Here is a 17,578-nt window from a genome sequence, read left to right as displayed (position 1 = left end):
ATGGGGGTATAGTGGGGAGACGTAGCTGGTCTTTGGCTACTTTGAGGGTTCTTCTTTCTTCCACCCTTCTCCACCCCTTTTCCCTCCACCCTTCTAACCTCATAACACTAGGTAGGAGAGAGAAAAGGGTAGAAAGGAAAGGGAGTGTTGTTATCAACAGACCACTTCCTGCTGGTTAGGGGTGGTGTGTTCCTGGGGCAAGTTTGTCCTCCATCGAGAGATCTAATTTCTTGTTTCTTTTTTGTGCACGACGACTCAGCCAACTAAAACCAACCACCCAACAGCAGCCCACATACCTTTTGGGGCCCTAACATTTATATAACCTCTGAAAGGTCCCCAGAATTCCAAGTGTCACACAATCACAGAAACTACCAGAGCAGGAGGCAAATCTTTGTCAGCTGCCGTGGACAATCTGAAGCAGCCCCAATATCCCACACCTGGGATTAAAACAAAAACATTCTTATTTCTGTGGTTTTTTTTTTAAAAAGAACCTCAAATCCTAGAATTCTCACTACAGAGAGATGTGGTGACGCTTGTCTTGTCCCAGCACTCCTGGCTTAGGCAGCAGGATCTTGAGTGCAAGGCTAGCCTGGGCTATATAGTCAGTTTCCCAAGTTATGTAAGAGACTGTCTCTTTTTAAACCAAAGGAGGGAAAGGAGGGAGTAAAGAGATCCACGGGTGACAGGCCTGGTCCCATTCGGTTCCTCCACCTTCCTCTCCCACCCTGTCCCACAAGGTGGCTTCTCTTCACTTCTCTGTGGCTGAAGGGCAGGAACCTGGAATAGGGGCAGGGCTTTGCTTTTCTTGATGCCACGGCAGTTTGTGGCAGGCTTGTTGCTATTATGCGATTGTAGGTTTTATTGGAGAAGTTTGTAAAGAGCGGGGACTTAGGAGGCCTCTGGGCCTTTTATTAAAGATAAAATCCCATTGCCAAAATACCCAGCAAGGATTCTGGTTTCTCTTCCCACGTGGGTATTTCATGGGACATGGACTAAGGAATAATCGCTCCAGCACTATGTCTGAGGCTCAGTGGGTTTGCTGGGGGCGGGGGTCCCTATTCCAGATGAAATAATGTGCATTTGCTAGCAGAGGCAGGACATTTTCCTGGTCCCCGTGCATCCTGGAGGAGGTTTACAGCTCCATTACTGGTTCCTGAAGGTGTTTAAGTTAAAGGTGTGGGTCTAGTGTTTGTGTGTCTTGGTAAGCTAGGTCACACTGCAAGGAGGGCCCGAGGTGCTCTCTGTGACCAGGTATGACCTGGGAAGCAGTCAGGCAGCCACCACCAGTCTTATATTCTTCCCTCCCCCCCCCCCCCCCGTGTGACACTATGGACAGCCAAGTACACTCTAGACCCTAGGCATAGCATCTGACTCTAGCAGATGGCTGCCCTAGAACATGTGGCAGTCTTGTTGTAACATAAGACCTCCAATTAGCAATTGATGTAGTGACAGTTGAAAAAGGTTTCTTGGAAGAGCCCTCAGCTAACACTGCCGTATGTAAGACTATAGCAGTTTGTTCTCTGAAGAAGGCAGCTCCTAGACATCACAGTGATATCGTGTCCCCTGGGCCATCTATGTGCACTGTGCTTGAGCTCCAGGTGTACTGCAGGATGGGATTTCGAGGACGCTGCTTTGGAAGGAGGTAGTTAAGCCAGGAGAACAAAGGCCCTGACATGAGCCTCAGACTTCAGCCACAGCGCTATCATAGTCATGTTTTAGTGGTTCCACTCCATCCATGAGACTCTGGCCCATGGGGCCTGAGTTTCTCTATGTGTAACTGAAGGGCTAGACTGGAGAACTTTCCACACTGTAACTGGTGTGATAAGCTGGCAGGATTCTGCGCTTGGTCAGCGCTCAGGGCCACATACCCTGTCCTGCCCAGAGCCTTGACCCTGACACCACTGCTCTGTGGGTCTGTAGAGAAGGTCCCATAGGCCCATCCATTTTAGTGTTGACTAGGGAACTTTGCAGAACACGGATATTCAGACCATTGAATTAGGCTAGGGACTGCCATTGCATACATTAAAAAAAAAATAGGCTCCGAGTGCCTTCTGACAAATGTGGCCAGGGCTGAGACCCACTAACTGAGATGTTAGCTGCTGGGAGGAAGGGTTTGAGGTTAGGAGTGCAAACAGTCAGTTTTCCTGTCCTTACCCATTGCCAGTTTGTCCCAGCTAACCAGTGATCACAGACCTAAGGGGCTTCAGTGAACACTCTAGGAAGGGGGCTCAATGTTCTGTCTCCTGGTGTCTAGCATGCCTGAGGTGGCCATAGCTAGAATCTGGGTACTCAACTCTTGCTGAGCCCTCACTCCAGGGCAACTGTCTTAATTCAAGGCTCAGTGTTTTGCCAGAGGCTGCCCTGACTCCACCTGGAGCGGGTAGAAAGCCTAGGAGATTGGAGGGTGTCCGCCCGCCTGCATCCTCCTGCTGGCGGAGGTGGGGGGTTGGGGGGGGTGTGGGGTGGTTCCTCAGCAACCGCCCAGCCTGACACCAGATTGGAGTTCACATGATTCTGCCTCAGCTCAGGAATGGGTAGCTTCCAGCTGGGGATTTTCTAGATGAGCTGGGAGGTTTTCTTCTGCAGGAATTGAGAGAGGGAGAGCTTGTCTGTGTGCAGGGTCGTCCAGGCACTGTCAAGTTGAGCTGTAGGAGTCCAGGGCTGGAGGTTTGAGGGTAGAGCCTGGCTGGATGGGTTGAACCGGAGTCGACTCTTTCTAGGTTCTCCCACAGAGAACTCTCAGGGCTGCTGAGGGTGGACCTCACTGCTGGTTCCCCATTTCCTCCTCAACTGGCTGTGGACTCCTCGCTGCCTTCCTTTGCCTTCCCAGGAGGCTCTAGAAGAAGCCAATCGGTGTAGGTATGGGGCTGGATAGTTTCCAAACTGACCCACTTGCGGGACAGAAATCAATTTAATAGCTTAAGACCTGTTTTCAAAAGAAATGAGATAGAAGAGACAATGCCAGCATGAAAAACAAGCAGCAGGTAAGCATTGTGTGGGGGAGTTTCTTAATCCGTGTGTGTGTGTGTGTGTGTGTGTGTGTGTGTGTGTACGTGCATCTGTATATATGTGTCTGTATGTGCATCTGTATGTGTGTCTGTCTCTGTGTGTATGTCTGTGTGTGTCTTTGTGTTTGTGTGTGTCTGTCTCTGTCTCTGTCTCTGTCTGTTTCTGTGTGTGTGTGTGTGTGTGTGCATGTGTGTCTGTGTACATGCATCTGTATATATGTCTGTGTGTGTGTGTCTGTATGTGTGTCTGTACATGTATGTCATTGTGTGTATGTCTGTGTGTGTCTTTGTGTTTGTGTATGTCTGTCTGTCTCTGTCTCTGTGTGTTTGTGTGTGTGAGTGTGTGAGTGACTGTGAGTGTATGTGCATATGTGTGCATGTATGTGTGTCTGTGTACATGCATCTGTATATATGTGTCTCTGTGTGTGTCTGTATGTGTGTGTCTCTGTGTGTATGTCTGTGTGCGTCTTTGTGTTCGTGTGTGTGTGTGTGTGTCTATCTGTCTCTGTCTCTGTCTGTCTCTGTGTGTGTGTGTTTGTGTGTGTGGATGTATGTGTGTGTGTGTGTGTGTGTGTGTGTGTGTGTGTGTGTGTGTAGGACCACACTTTCAAGTGTACTTCTTGCTATTTTTTGTGATTTGTTTTGGGTTTTTTTTTTCCCCAAAGGTAGCAATTGGGTACCTGGTTGCTTTTGTTCTGGATTCAGATTCACCCTGACTTACTGTGTAAGCTCCAGGACCTGGTCCAGCCTCTTTGGGCTTCAGGTTCTATGAGATGAGTTAGCAATGCCAACCCCATCCAACTTACAGGGATTTCCTAAGACTTTGAACATGTTACAGGACATTAGAAATGAGACTGAATTCTTTGTTATTGCCAAAGTGAGACTATTTGCGGGGGGGAAAGGTGGGAATAGAAGGGAAAAAAAAGAGTTGATTTCTAGTCCTTCCTGGGGGGAATTCCTTGGAAGCCCGCCTTTGTGGGACAATTGGGTATCCCAGTTCCTTTGGAAACAGCCTGTGCAAATGTCTGGAGGCTTGGCCAGCTGAGGGGAGGGAACCAGGCGTACAGGAAATCCCCAGCTGTGTGACTGAGCCTCTGAGTGGTCCCTTGCACCAGGAGATTCTGTCTGAGTACTCGGTGTGGTATGCAGAGTGGTGGGTGCTGGGGGAGATAGTTATTCATGGACCAGGAAAGGTCCAACTCTCACTCTCTGCCTCTACCTGGAAGCAGCTTCTGTCCATTCAGGCTTCATCCGGTCATTAAACCGGAGGTGATGGCTACCTGATTGATTCGCGTGCATGTAAGGATCTGCCTCTAGGTCTTGCGTTGCCTTCTGTGCATTTTTTCTTGGTTTCTCAGTTAGATGGTAAACAGCTGTTTCCACCACGTTCTTTCTGCACATCCTTCTACCATAGGGGGCTAAGGACAGGGTGCATAGTAGGTCACACCCTCCAGGAGCAGGACGCTAACCCACAGCCAAGCCTACTGGTCACTGTGGTAGCTGGCATCTGTGAGGCCTGGAGGCTGAACCTGGTTGCTCAGTGGTGATCCTGATCAAGGGTCAGAAAGTCGGGGACAGAGTTTAATTCCTGACCTGTCATCTTCAGTTGTGGGATTTGCAGGGGTCTGGCCTGTCTCTGACCATCTGGGTTCTCACTGAAGACATGGAACAGACATAGAGAACTGTGTCTGGCTAGCAGAGGACTCCGTGCAAATGTGCCTCAGCTCTTCCACTTTAAAATACTTCTGTGTCTAACATGGTGTTTAGTGTTTGAGTTGAGTTTTTGAGAGAGAGAAATTCAAGTAGATTCCAGGTAGAAAAGGGACAGCCCTGGGAAGACATGGCTTCCACTGCGGGGCTTCATCCTCAGGAGTAGCAGGAGGGTGAGCTGGCTGTGATGGGGACTCACTGTCCAGCTAAAGCAGTTCTAGAAATCCCTCCATCTCACTTTCCTACTTCTGTTAGTGACGTCACTGCTCTAGCACCCAGCCTCAAATTCCTCACCCATCTCCCTATGCGCCCATCCACTCCAACTCTGTCTCCTTCCCCGCCTATATCTCCCTCATCAGCACTCGCAACGATGTATCTACGCATTCATTCACTCACTCACTCACTCACTCACTCACTCACTCATTCACTCACTCACTCATTCATTCATTCATTCATTCACTCACTCACTCAGTCACTCATTCACTCACTCACTCATTCATTCATTCACTCATTCATTCATTCATTCATTCATTCATTCATCTGCCCACTCACCCACATTCCCATCTGTTCATCCACTCTGTTCATCTACTAATTTATCTGTCCATCTGCTTCCCACCCAGCAACTCAACACACTTCTCTACCTACCTATCCGTCTAACAATGCTTGAGAGATCAGAGGACCAAGCATCAAAGAACCTCTCCATTTCCCCTACCTTTCTAATTTGTTAGCATTCTTGTCTCCTCTCTGACTGCATCTACCTTATATCCTTCCATGGCAGGCTACTTATAGTTCCCCAAAGGCACTCATTTTCTCTCTCTTGCACCTGATAGCATGCACACATTTTCCACAGGCAGAAACTCCCCACTCTTTGGGTAGCCCTTCCTCTTCCTCTTAGCCTTAGTCTGACTGCCGCTGCTCAGCATGGTTTGTTTTTACTGCATGAGGCTACCTCCAAAGAACCCCTACAAAATCTTCTGCTTGTCCCAACTTTACTTCACTCATCTGCTGCTCTTCTTCATGGGGCTAAAATGAAACTGGATGTTAGGGCCAGTGTATAGTGTAGTGACTTCCATACAGTGGACACTCAGTGACTGTTCTAGGGACAAACATTTGGATGGATAGATAGAGGTGGGTGGCTGAATGGATAGATGGGTGGATAGATGATGAATGGATGGACAGATGATGGATGGACAAATGATAAATAAATGCATAGATGATAGATGGCCGCATTGATGGATGATTGATTAATGGATGGATAGATGGATAGTTGATGAATGAATAGATGGACAGATGGAGGATGGACGGATGGATGGAAGGACAGGTGATGGATGGAGAGATGGATGAATTATTAATGGATACATACATGACGAATGGATGGGTGGATGTTAGATGGGTAGACAGATGGATGAATAATGGGTGTCGGGTGATGGGGGATGGATGAGTGAGTGAGCGAATGGGTGAGTAGGTGGATGGGTCAATGATTGGACAGCCAATTTTTGACTTGGTTAGATTTGTGGTTTGGAAGGTGGCTTTAGGTAGTGAGTTGTAGACATGCGCCTGACCTAAGGCAGTTGCACTGACTTCAGGAAAAAAGTCTTGATCCATCCTTAGGACCTGGTGAGAGGAAGGAAGAAAGGAGACATACTTTTAAACACTTAGTTGAAAATTCTACGAGTTGGCAGTCTACTTAAAGTGAAAGATGATGGAGACAGCCAAAGGCCATCCACTCATGGTGAATAACTGGGCAAGGGGGGGACATCTTCTCAAAGGACAGATTAGACTCCACTGAGCATGTCCTGTGGTGTGGCAGGAGTGGTTGGTGCAGCCTCCAGCCTCAGGAGAGCAGTGAGGGCCAACAGTGTGTAATGAGATTGGAAACATGGCAAGAATGTCTGGAATACCAAGAGTGAGCAGGCACTGACTATGACCAGGGGGAGAGACACCCTTGCGTCCAGCAGACACCGCCTCTCTTGGCAATGACTAGTGTATGTCACCTTCCTGACATCTGGGCTTGGAGATTCCCTGGGGGTGGGAGCTCTTTCTCATTTTATTTAAGCCCCCCACGTATGTAGCCTGGCCTTGTGAACACTGCGCGTGTTCCGCAAGTACCTGTCCCAGGAAACCTGGAGGTACTGGACTGTTGGGACGGCTGACTCTTTGGACCCACGTTACCTTATGTCTTAAATAGAAAACAACAACAACCCCCCAAAACAAACAAACAAGTAAACAAAAAACAGAGCAAACAACAACAACAACAGGATTGTGAAGGTGGATCCAGAGTACAGAAGTGGAACCTTGATGCAGCAAACATTTTGCAAACTAAGGAATAGACACAGGAACACTTGCAGTCACCACCCCATGAGGACCACTGGAAGAAGCAGAAGCAGAGTGGAAATGCCCAGAGCCTGTGCCCTTGTTCTGCCCAAAGTTCCTGCTAGGTTATAAGTCCCTTCCAACTGCCTCTGCATCAGGAGCTCGTGGAGGAAGGCATGCTCAGAATCCGAGCCACGACCTTCTAGACTCTTGTGGTGCCTCACTACTCAAAGACTGTAGCCCAGCAAACCTGCGTCTCCCGTATCTCCTAGGAGTTCGCTTGAGAAGTTTTTCATTTCCCCCCTCTCTTAGACCCAGCCACTTTGGAAACTCTGCAGTCTGAGACTCTGCAATGTCTTAAACTTCCAGTGGATTCCAATGCAGACAGTTCAAGAACTGTTGTTCTTTTTGATCCAAAGTGAACGTGGGCCGTGCCTCAGCCTAAGTGCAGCCACTGCTGCTTCTTGGCTCTGCGGGCTTGAACATTTCTGACTTTGGTTGTAAGAAGTAACTTACTGCTGGCTTAGAAAAAAAAAAAGGAAGCTACAAGCCTCACCCCACCCTACCCCACACGTCCATACACTCACCACCAGTAAACAACAGAGCGGGACCTGGTGACTATCAGGGAATTTCCAAGACCTGACAGGACATGTTTCAAGACGGAGGCTTTGTCTGCTCTGGTCTGTGGAATCCTGAAGCTTGTGCTCCCCACTCCCCTTTCCTTTTCCACTTCATGTGGTGTGTGTGTGTATGTATGTATGTATGTGTATGTGTATGTCTGTGTGTGTCTGCATGTGTGTGTATGTCTCTCTGTGTGTGCATATCTTCATGTGTTTGTCTGCATGTGCATGTGTCTATGTATGTATGTATGTATGTATGTATGTATGTATGTATGTATGTCTCTGTGTGTTTTCATGTGTGTGTATCTGTGTGTCTATCTACATGTGGAGCCCCAAAGTTGATGTCTGGAATCACCTCCAGTAATTTTCCTCTTTTATGTATTGAAGCAATGTTTCTAAATCAACCAGAGGGCTCCCTGAAATGGCTGACCAGCTTGTTCTGGGGACCTCCTATCCCTCTGTTCAGTTCTAGAATTACAGGTGGTTTGCCATGCCACCTGTCATTCACGTGTATTCTGGGTCTGAACTCTGATACTAACACTTGTATGGGATGTGTGTGACAGTCAGAGGACAACTGTGGGACTCCGTTCTCTCCTTCCACCACTTGGACTTGAACTCAGGTCATCATACTTGGTGACAAGTGCTGTTGCGAGTGGAGCCATCTCACTGGCCCAAGTCCCTTCTTTTGAACCCCTTTCCTCACCTGAAAAATGAGAAATGACTCTTATGCAGTCATCTAAGAAGTCCCTAGAGAGTCCACACTGCATGGAGGGGTGTCATTTATCAATGACAAACGGAAAAGACCTCTGCCAAGTGGGAATTTTCATCCCTGGGAAAACCGGCCATCAATAGGCACACGAGTTAAATAAATAAGACATAAATTTGAAACGCTTGTGAAGCAATCAGACAGGCTATGAGATGGAGACGGGCAGTGTGTGTATGTGTGTGTGTGTGTGTGTGTGTGTGTGTGTGTGTGTGTGTGCACACACATGCTCTATATGGGCCCCAGAGAAGGCCTAACCAGGAAATGACAGTCACCATATCTCTAGCAGAGGAGGAGCAAGTGCTATGGTGAGTGAAGTCACAGTGAGTCAATCTTTGGGAAGGAGTGGCTCTAGGCACGACCCGGGTGCCGGGTCTGAGGACAGGGCAGGTCCTGTGTCCTCAAGGTCGGGGGGGGGCAGGCAAGGTTGGGGAGCTGACACCAGTTTGTGGGCTTAGTGGATCTGGCAGGGGTGCTTGGACTTTAGGTGTGAGAGAGGCCACTTCCAACTGTGTAAAGCAAGGGATGCTTCTCTGGAGGGTGGCTGACTGACGTGGAGCTGGGTGGGAGGTCTGGGATGGGGTTGAGTAGAGGCAGAGGTGAGGTGGAGAAGAGAGCTAGGGTAGAGGATGGAGAGGATCGGGAGGTGCTTCTGAGGAAAGAAGTTGGTTGGGGTGAGAGGAGGGAAGAGCTTGGGTGGAGGAGTGGGCTGGGTTTCTTGTATGAGTTAGAGGGAGTTGGAATCCAGGTGAGAGAAAGGATGGCTTTGGACCAGACCCATCTCTTGCTCATTTAAAAATTACTGAGAATTCTGGTCCCTTTATCCAGGAAAAATGATTATACAGTGGTCTTACCTTATCCTAAGGGCACATATCCAACACCTCCAGCAGATGCCGAAAAACACAGAACCGATCTCTATTTACACCATGAGTTAGCAAATACGTACGAACCTGTGCCCACGACACAGTTTAATTTGTATATTAGGCATAGGAAGATGTGAGCAACAGCGAGTAATAAAGTAGAACAATTACAACAGTATACTGTAATCAATGTGTGTGAATATGGCTTTTCCCTTTCAAAATATCATTTTGTTTTTAGACAGAATTTGACTATGTAATTAGCATAGGCTGGTCTTGAACACGAAGTGATCCTCCTGCCTCTGCCTCTAATTATTGAGATTACAGATTCATGGTTTTACCACCCACATATACACGTGTGTGTGTGTGTGTGTGTGTGTATGTGTGTGTGTGGTGTGTGTGTGTGTCTGTGTGTGTATGTTTGTCTGTGTGTGTGTGTGTGGTGTGTGTCTGTGTGTGTGTGTGTCTGTGTGTGTATGTTTGTCTGTGTGTGTCTGTGTGGTGTGTGTGTGTGTCTGTGTATGTTTGTCTGTGTGTGTCTGTGTGTGTGGTGTGTGTGTGTGTGTGTGTGTGTGTGTGTGTGTGTGTAACATATGTGGTTGGCGGTATTCGTTTATCATTGTTTTAGCGACCAGCTCTTGCTCTGTACCTCAAGGTAGCACTGAAACCTCCTGCCTCAGCTTCTTAAGTTCAAAATACATGAGTGTGCTACACTCACCCATCCTTTTTCCTCTCAATTGCAGTTACCCTTGGGTGGCTGAGATCAGGGATGTAGGAACCACAGGTCAGAGCCGGTGACTGTGCATAGTTATCTACAAGGCCGAGAATGACTTCAGGGAAACTCACCGTGTTAATTCTCAGGCACCTTGGGGCTGGAACTGTGGGGTGATGATTTCTCTGGGCCCCTTCCCATAGACTGGGCCAGCTCCTCTGCCCATCTCTGCTCTGGTGGTCCACCCTCTACCCTAGCTCTCTTCTCTACTTCATCTCTGTCTCTACCCAACCCCAGCCCAGCCCTCCCACTCAGGCTCATGTCAGACAGGCAGGCACCAAGGCGAGAGGTCGGGAGGTGGTGGTGGAGAGGAGAGCTGGGGTGTTGGGGTGGAGGTGGAGACTTGGCTTTGGAGAGAGCTGCAGGAACATGGAACCTTGGAATCTGCTGAGCCTTGATCTTGGGTTCCCTCTAGAGCCCAGCTAGCCCTCTGCTTTCTGAAGAGAGCACAAAGTGTTGACTTGCAGGCATCACACAACAGCTTAATTTAGACTCTTAGGTCAGGTAGACTGTAGGTTCTACAGGGGAAGGAAAAATCAGTTCTTGGGTAGGGGTAGAGTGAGGGAGAAAAAAATCTGAAAGCCTACAGTGCTGTGTCACCTTCCGGAGGACATCAGCACGAGCGGTCAGGAGACCTGTGGCAGTAAGTTTCTGAACGGCAAATACTGAAGCCAAAGGCACTTCTTCAAGGAGTATAATGCCAAAAAGCCTTTAAAATGCCAGTTTGTCAGGGCAGATGGCACCTGCTGTCATCCCAGCACTGAGGAGCCTGAAGAGGGAGGCTTGTGAGTTTGATATCCCAGGCTGTTCAAAAACAATACTAATAAAGACTAAAAAGAGAAAGCGAAAAGTGCTGATGTAGCCCGGTGAGCTTTTTTTTTTTCCTGCTGAGAGAGAAGGGTTAAATCAGGAGAACAGTCGAAGCCTCTACTGTTTTGATAGGTTAATTTATCAGATACACTGGCAGCAAACCGTTCCACTCTACCCTTCGACGTGATCGTGGTCTGGGGTCCACTTTGTTAAACTCCCAATACAGCAAACAGCTCACTAATTTAGTGAAGAAGCAGAGCGTCTCTGAGGCTTCCTTTTGCCCTGATAAACACTGCAACTCACCCCCTTTGCCCCTGACAAGGAATACCACGCCGTCCACCAACCTCCTGATACTGACCAAAAGGGAAGGTTTTTGTTTTTAGATTGATTTATTTATTTTATGTATATGCGTTCACTGTAGCTGACATCAGACACAGCAGGAGAGGGCATCAAATCCCATTAAAGATGGTTGTGAACCACCACGCGGTTGCTCAGAACTGAACTCAGGACCTCTGGAAGGGCTGTCAGTGGTCCTAACTAGTTAGTCTTTCAATCCCCAGATTCCAGATGAGGAAAACTGAGACTCATAAAAGGTTAATGACTCACAAACTTAGGCAAGTGCCTGGCCTTGACTTGACATTCAACTCTTTTGATCCCTAGTTCAGAACCTTGCCCAAGATCCATCGAGGAGATGAGAGAGGTAACCCAGGAACTCAGGCAGGGCCCTGTGATGAGAAACTATCCTTTATCCCTTGACAAAGCACAGAAGGATGTGGATCAGGGCATTTTTCTTCTGATGCTCTGTGGGGAGGTCCCTGGAATGGCTGTGGCCTCGTTGTGTGGCCTAGTTACTACAGTCCTGGGATGTTAGACTGTTACTGCTGTGTAAGCTGACAAAGCCCTTACACCGTGTTCAGGTTTAAACTACTCTTGCCTCCAGTCTCCTTTGGAGAGCCAGGATCTCCTCCTTATCTCCATTGCTTGTACAAGGCGGGCAGGAAAATAACTAAGGGGCAGGGGATAGATAAGGGAAGGCGGAGATGGGGAGCCACAAGCGTACCTTGGTGTTTTTTGGAATGTCTCGTTCCATTGCCCTGGAATTGCTTGGCTGGTCTAGCTTCTAAATGAATATAGCATGTGAACGGTGCCTGACAATGACAGGTATCACATAAATGGCAGCTGTGACTATTCAAAGCCTTTTCCACCTTGACTCCTAGGGGTCCACCTACCACCGATGATGTCTAGATCCTGATACATTTGCACCACCTTCTATAAACAAGATGGCAAGAGAGAGATTGGCTTCATCTCCAAGCCCATGAGGAGTAAGGCCCCTTCTGGCCCAAAGATGGGGAACATCACTACAGAAAACTCCTCACTACCTTGCCCCATTGACCACACCATCCACCAGACACTGGCCCCAGTGGTCTATGTGACCGTGCTGGTGGTGGGCTTCCCGGCCAACTGCCTATCCCTCTACTTTGGGTACTTGCAGATCAAGGCCCGAAATGAGCTGGGAGTGTACCTGTGTAACCTGACCATTGCAGACCTATTCTATATCTGTTCGCTCCCCTTCTGGCTGCAGTACGTACTCCAGCATGACAACTGGTCCCACGGTGACCTATCCTGCCAGGTGTGTGGCATCCTCCTCTATGAGAACATTTACATCAGCGTGGGCTTCCTCTGCTGTATCTCCATCGACCGCTACCTGGCTGTGGCCCACCCCTTCCGCTTCCACCAGTTCCGCACCCTGAAGGCAGCCGTGGGTGTCAGTGTGCTCATCTGGGCCAAGGAGCTGCTGACCAGCATCTACTTCCTCAAGCACAAGGAGGTCATCGAAGACGAGGACCGGCACCGAGTCTGCTTTGAGCATTACCCTATCCAGGCGTGGCAGCGTGGCATCAACTACTACCGTTTCCTGGTGGGCTTTCTCTTTCCCATCTGCCTGCTGCTGGCCTCCTACCAGGGCATCCTGCGGGCTGTGCGCCGCAGCCATGGCACCCAGAAGAGCCGCAAGGACCAGATTCAGCGGCTGGTGCTCAGCACCGTGGTCATCTTCCTGGCTTGCTTCCTGCCCTACCACGTGCTGCTGCTGGTGCGCAGCCTCTGGGAGAGCAGCTGTGACTTTGCCAAGAGCATCTTCAACATCTATCACTTCTCCCTCCTCCTCACCAGCTTCAACTGTGTAGCTGACCCGGTGCTGTACTGCTTTGTCAGTGAGACCACTCACAGGGACCTAGCCCGCCTCCGAGGAGCCTGCCTAGCCTTCCTTACCTGCTCTAGGACAAGCAGGGCCAGGGAGGCCTACCCTCTGGGTGCCCCTGAGGCCTCTGGGAAAAGTGGGGCCCAGGGCGAGGAGCCTGAATTGTTAACCAAGCTCCACTCAGCCTTCCAGACCCCTAACTCACTGGGATTGGGAGGGCCCCCCACAGTTGGCTTGGCCTAGCTTGAGTCATATGTGTGTGAGCTTCCACCGACAGGCCTTGTGGTCTGGAGCTTGCATGGTGGCTGTCTCCCATTTTGTCATGAATAGGTGCCTCGCTCTTCAGGAAGGAACCATGGTCTTGGGCCCCAGCCAGGTCACTCTGGCCCACTGGAAGTTTGCTCTGTGTGCTGAACCTGGGCACTGCTGACTGCATGAGTGAGCCCTGTCTCCCTCCATGTTCTCTGCAGCTGCCTGGGCTACAGATGGGTGGGAGTCAGAATTGTCACTTCCAGGAGGTTTGCAAAGAGCAGCGGGCCTGGGGGTGTGGAGAGGAGTGTAGGGACCTGGGTGCTCGTTCACCTGCAAGCTTTCCCTGTTGTCACAGATGATACCAGCCCAAATATGCTGTGGTCTTGTGTGACATAGGAAGCTGTGTTGTGACCATCAGTACTGAGCTCGCCTCTAAACTAGTGTGGACCAGAAGACTGGTTAAGGTGAAGACTAGGGCGGGGTTGGGGCACCGATATTGGTGACCCAGGGATAAGAGCAGAGAGGCAGTCAGGGAAGAAGCCCCAGCGCCAGACACATCTCACTTTACAGGGCTTATGGAACAGATTCCCCAACCCCTAAGGGCTGATGGGAAAAAATCCCCAGGGCTCCTCGGAGAGATGCCAGGGGCCCTTTAAGATGCCATACTAAAGCTTAATAAAAAGGCTTAGGCCTGAAGCTGTGTCCCTAGCCAAATTCCTAGCACAGGCTTTTCCTAATTAGCTTTTTTTGTGTGTCCATCTGGCCAAAGTGCGGGACCCGAGAGCCTGAGGGAAAAGAGAGAGGGAGAATATGAAAATGACAGAGTGTCCAGGACAACTGTGTGCTAAGACACTGATGCCAGGGTCATGTGACTGCTGCCAGTAACCCCTACCCTTCTCCACATGCACCTTCAAGAGGAGTAAACAGTTTCCCAGAATTCCTAGTTCCAATAAACTAACAACACACATACACATGACTGCGTCTCTTGACTGCAGGTTTGGCTCAAGCTCCATTTTGGTGTAGGAGAGTTGGCAGGAATAACTGCATGCCAGAGAGACCTACACCTACCCCAGCCTAGATCCGTGTGGGGCAATGGTAATAGCTAAGTGTTCTGTACCTCTTTGTCCCACAGTATTTCCCCGTTTGACCTGAAATTCTGGATTCGCACTGGCTTGGAGTGGATCAAGCTAAGCCCAGCTCCCCTTACCAAGGAGAGCTGTATTTTTGTGTTGTCTTCTCTCTTACGCCAAGTATCCCTGTGTTGCACTGTGAGATGGGTTTATGTAGTGACTTCAATCTGCCAATAAAACAAAGTAACCAATCACAGCAGAGTGTGTGCAGTCCTTATAGGCAGTGACTCCGCCCACACCAGGAAGATCCAATGTGTCCTGGAAAGACCCCCAAATAGAGAGACTCATGGGCAAGTTGGGGGCTGCCCTTGAGTGCCTAACAAGCAGTCAAGCCCAAGCCACAGAGGACAGTAGGGTTTTGTCTTCTGCCTTGTGGCAAGGCCCATACATCTGTGCAGCATGTCACAAATCCACCCTGGATGCATCTGTGCATGGTGCTGTTGCAAATCCATCCTGGGAGGGGCTGGGGATTTAGCTCAGTGGTAGAGCGCTTACCTAGGAAGCGCAAGGCCCTGGGTTCGGTCCCCAGCTCCGAAAAAAAAAAAAAAAAAAAAAAAAAAAAAAAGAGCAAATCCATCCTGGGACTTTTAAGGACAATGCCCAGCCTTGTGGTTTAACGAATGCCACTCCCTCTGTCTTTGACCACATGGGGCTCTGTGTATCGAGTAGCTTCCCCCTCACTCCAGCAAGGGTGAGCCCCCATCAGACCAGAAGAAGGGCCTCTTGCATTCATCTCTGGCATTTCCCCAGAGCCAACTGGTTTTGTTTGGAGCCGCCGGGGCATCCTCTCAAGAGTGGCAGACTTCGGGGTTGGGGATTTAGCTCAGTGGTAGAGCGCTTGCCTAGGAAGCGCAAGGCCCTGGGTTCAGTCCTCAGCTCCGAATAAAAAGAACCAAAAAAAAAAAGAGAGTGGCAGACTTCGTGTTTATCACTAAGGGTTGCCCACATCCTATTGAAGCATAAATTTGATTTTGACCACTTAATCCCTCTGTGGATCAGGCTCCTGGAGTCCCAGAGTGTTGTGCAAGAATGGATCTTTCTTCCAAACAGACTAAGCAAGAATATTACTAAGGATTAATCCTGCTTTCTCTCCTAAGAGAAAGGCGGGGAGCAAAAGTCCATCTGGTTTGGACTGAAGGTGACAGAAGCCATTAAAATTCCTTTTCCACTCCCCAGTGTTGCTTAGTAAGACGAGGACTCATCTTCCTGTTTACATACACTGGGCCGTGGGGTGGCCCGAAAGGAGTAGGAGAACGCTTCAGCACAAAATATAGCTCCATCTGTTGCTTTCTGCCAGCTCGTGTGTTCTAGAGAAAGCCAGAATCTGACTCAACTGCTTTATGCATCTGGAGGTGGAGTCACCATCCCTGGAATTCATCTGGTCTCACTGTCCAGGGCTCTTGGGGGGAAATGGTGAGATCTCAGCTCCGTTCCCTTTCAGTTAGCAACTATCCTAGGAAATACCACTCTGTGAGATACTCCCTATCTGTGCTGGAGTATACCAGAGAGGTCCCAATACCCAAATTCCTCACTGCAAAGAACCTCTTCTGGGTCCCTCAGTCCAGTCGCTCCCACAGACACCAGTAGTGGAAGCTAAGTCATTGCTCTGCAGACAAGCCATTCCAGGGGCATCTTAAATTCTAAGGACTCCAATGAGGAATCACTTTATCTGCCGTCTCTCATAAGGCATAACCCTCGGGGATGGTTGTTTAGAGACATTTCTCAATAATTCTTCTAACTCACATTAGGCAAGGGAGATTCTATTGGAGCAGCTAGTGACACACATCACAATGCTGCAGAACAAGGGAGGTAAGAGCGTATCTCATGGTCAGTCCTGGGAACAATCCCTAGTCCCATATAATAATGAAATGGCAGACAGAAGTGGCCGATACAAGTTTATTTTATGTTTATAAGATGTCCAATGATAAGGGTCTAGGGTGGTGGCTCAGTTGGGAAAGTGCTTTCTGTGTAAGCATGGAGCTTGAGTCCAATTTCTAGAACCCACATTAAAAAAAAAAAAAAAAAAGAAAAAGAAAGCCAGCACTTAGTAGACAGGGGCGGATGTATCTTAGTGAGTTTGAGGCCAACCTGGTCTACATAGTAATTCCAGGACAGTCAGAGCTACATAGTGAGACCCAAAACATAGTGAATCTCAAAACAACAGCAGCAAACTAAAAAACGCACAAAACAACAACAAAAAACCAGTCAGGCTCTGATGCTTACGCCTATAATGTCAGGTCTGGAGAGGTAGAGACAGATTCCAAGGGTTTGCCAGCCGGTCAGTCTGTCAGTCTAGCTCAATCAGTGAACTCCAGGTCCAGAGAAAGACCCGTGCTCAAAAGAGGAAGTAGAGAAGCATTAGGGAAGGCATCCACCCAACGCCAACATTCGCTCTCCATACTCGTGTGTCTGTACCCACACTTACACACGCATTCTCGTGCATGAGTGAGTGCGCGCGCGCACACACATACACACACATACACTCACACACACATGCACACACACACTCACACACACATACACTCACACACACATGCACACACACACACTCACACACACACACTCACACACACACACATACACACAATTTTCTTAAAAGTCCAGTGAGCAGCTGCTTTCTGAAAGGTGATTTTCCCAAGTGATGTCAGGGATTCAAAACCCTTCCTCGAACCGATTCTGTTACTATAAAGAATGGTAGAGACACGTCACTGTCTCCTCCCTGAAGAGTTAATTCAGCTGCGAGGTTCGGGAAGATGGGACCTCTCCTAGGAAGATGTACCCATCTTACCCTGCGCTAAAAAGATAACCACAATAATTATCCATTTATCAAAATACTGTACTTTATCCTTCCTGTAATTCCTGCCTCCTAGCACAGTCTGTAAGAGCAGCCCTGAGGTTCAACTGGCTCTGCTCACCCTTCTGTGTCCTCTCTCAGAAAGAAACAACTTTCCCTTTTTCTTTTATTCTGTTTCTTTCTTGCAGAGGCTGACCAGAACCTATGCATTACTTTCCTGGTACCTTAGGCTTCCTCCTTACTAGTTTCCCTCTTGTCTTGCCCATATCCCCTTCTGGGCACCTGCTGAGAGTCACAGATGTCCTGCCGTGGACTTTCCTTTTAAGCTCCAATACAATCATCTTCAAGC

General features: G+C 48.9%; 1 protein-coding gene across 3 annotated transcripts in view; it reads left to right on the top strand.

The window, feature by feature from the left end:
- Gpr68 (G protein-coupled receptor 68) overlaps nt 1–14,631 on the top strand; it is a 30,459-nt gene extending 15,828 nt beyond the window's left edge. Inside the window, exons 3-4 of one of the 3 annotated variants that reach the window (NM_001108049.1) lie at nt 2,587–2,984; nt 12,071–14,628. In NM_001108049.1, the coding sequence (NP_001101519.1) occupies nt 12,169–13,296 (1,128 nt within the window). In that variant the 5' untranslated portion in view covers nt 2,587–2,984; nt 12,071–12,168 and the 3' untranslated portion in view covers nt 13,297–14,628. Of the gene's footprint in view, nt 1–2,066; nt 2,985–12,070 lie in introns of those variants that run through there. The other 2 variants (XM_087553432.1, NM_001433983.1) reach the window with 2 other exon arrangements.
- Nucleotides 14,632–17,578: the final 2,947 nt, after the last annotated feature.

The sequence above is a fragment of the Rattus norvegicus genome, chromosome 6 (genome assembly GCF_021556685.1).
Source record: "Rattus norvegicus strain SHRSP/BbbUtx chromosome 6, alternate assembly SHRSP_T2T, whole genome shotgun sequence".
Classification (NCBI taxonomy): Eukaryota; Metazoa; Chordata; class Mammalia; order Rodentia; family Muridae; genus Rattus; species Rattus norvegicus.
This window is presented reverse-complemented; position numbering and strand designations above follow the sequence as displayed.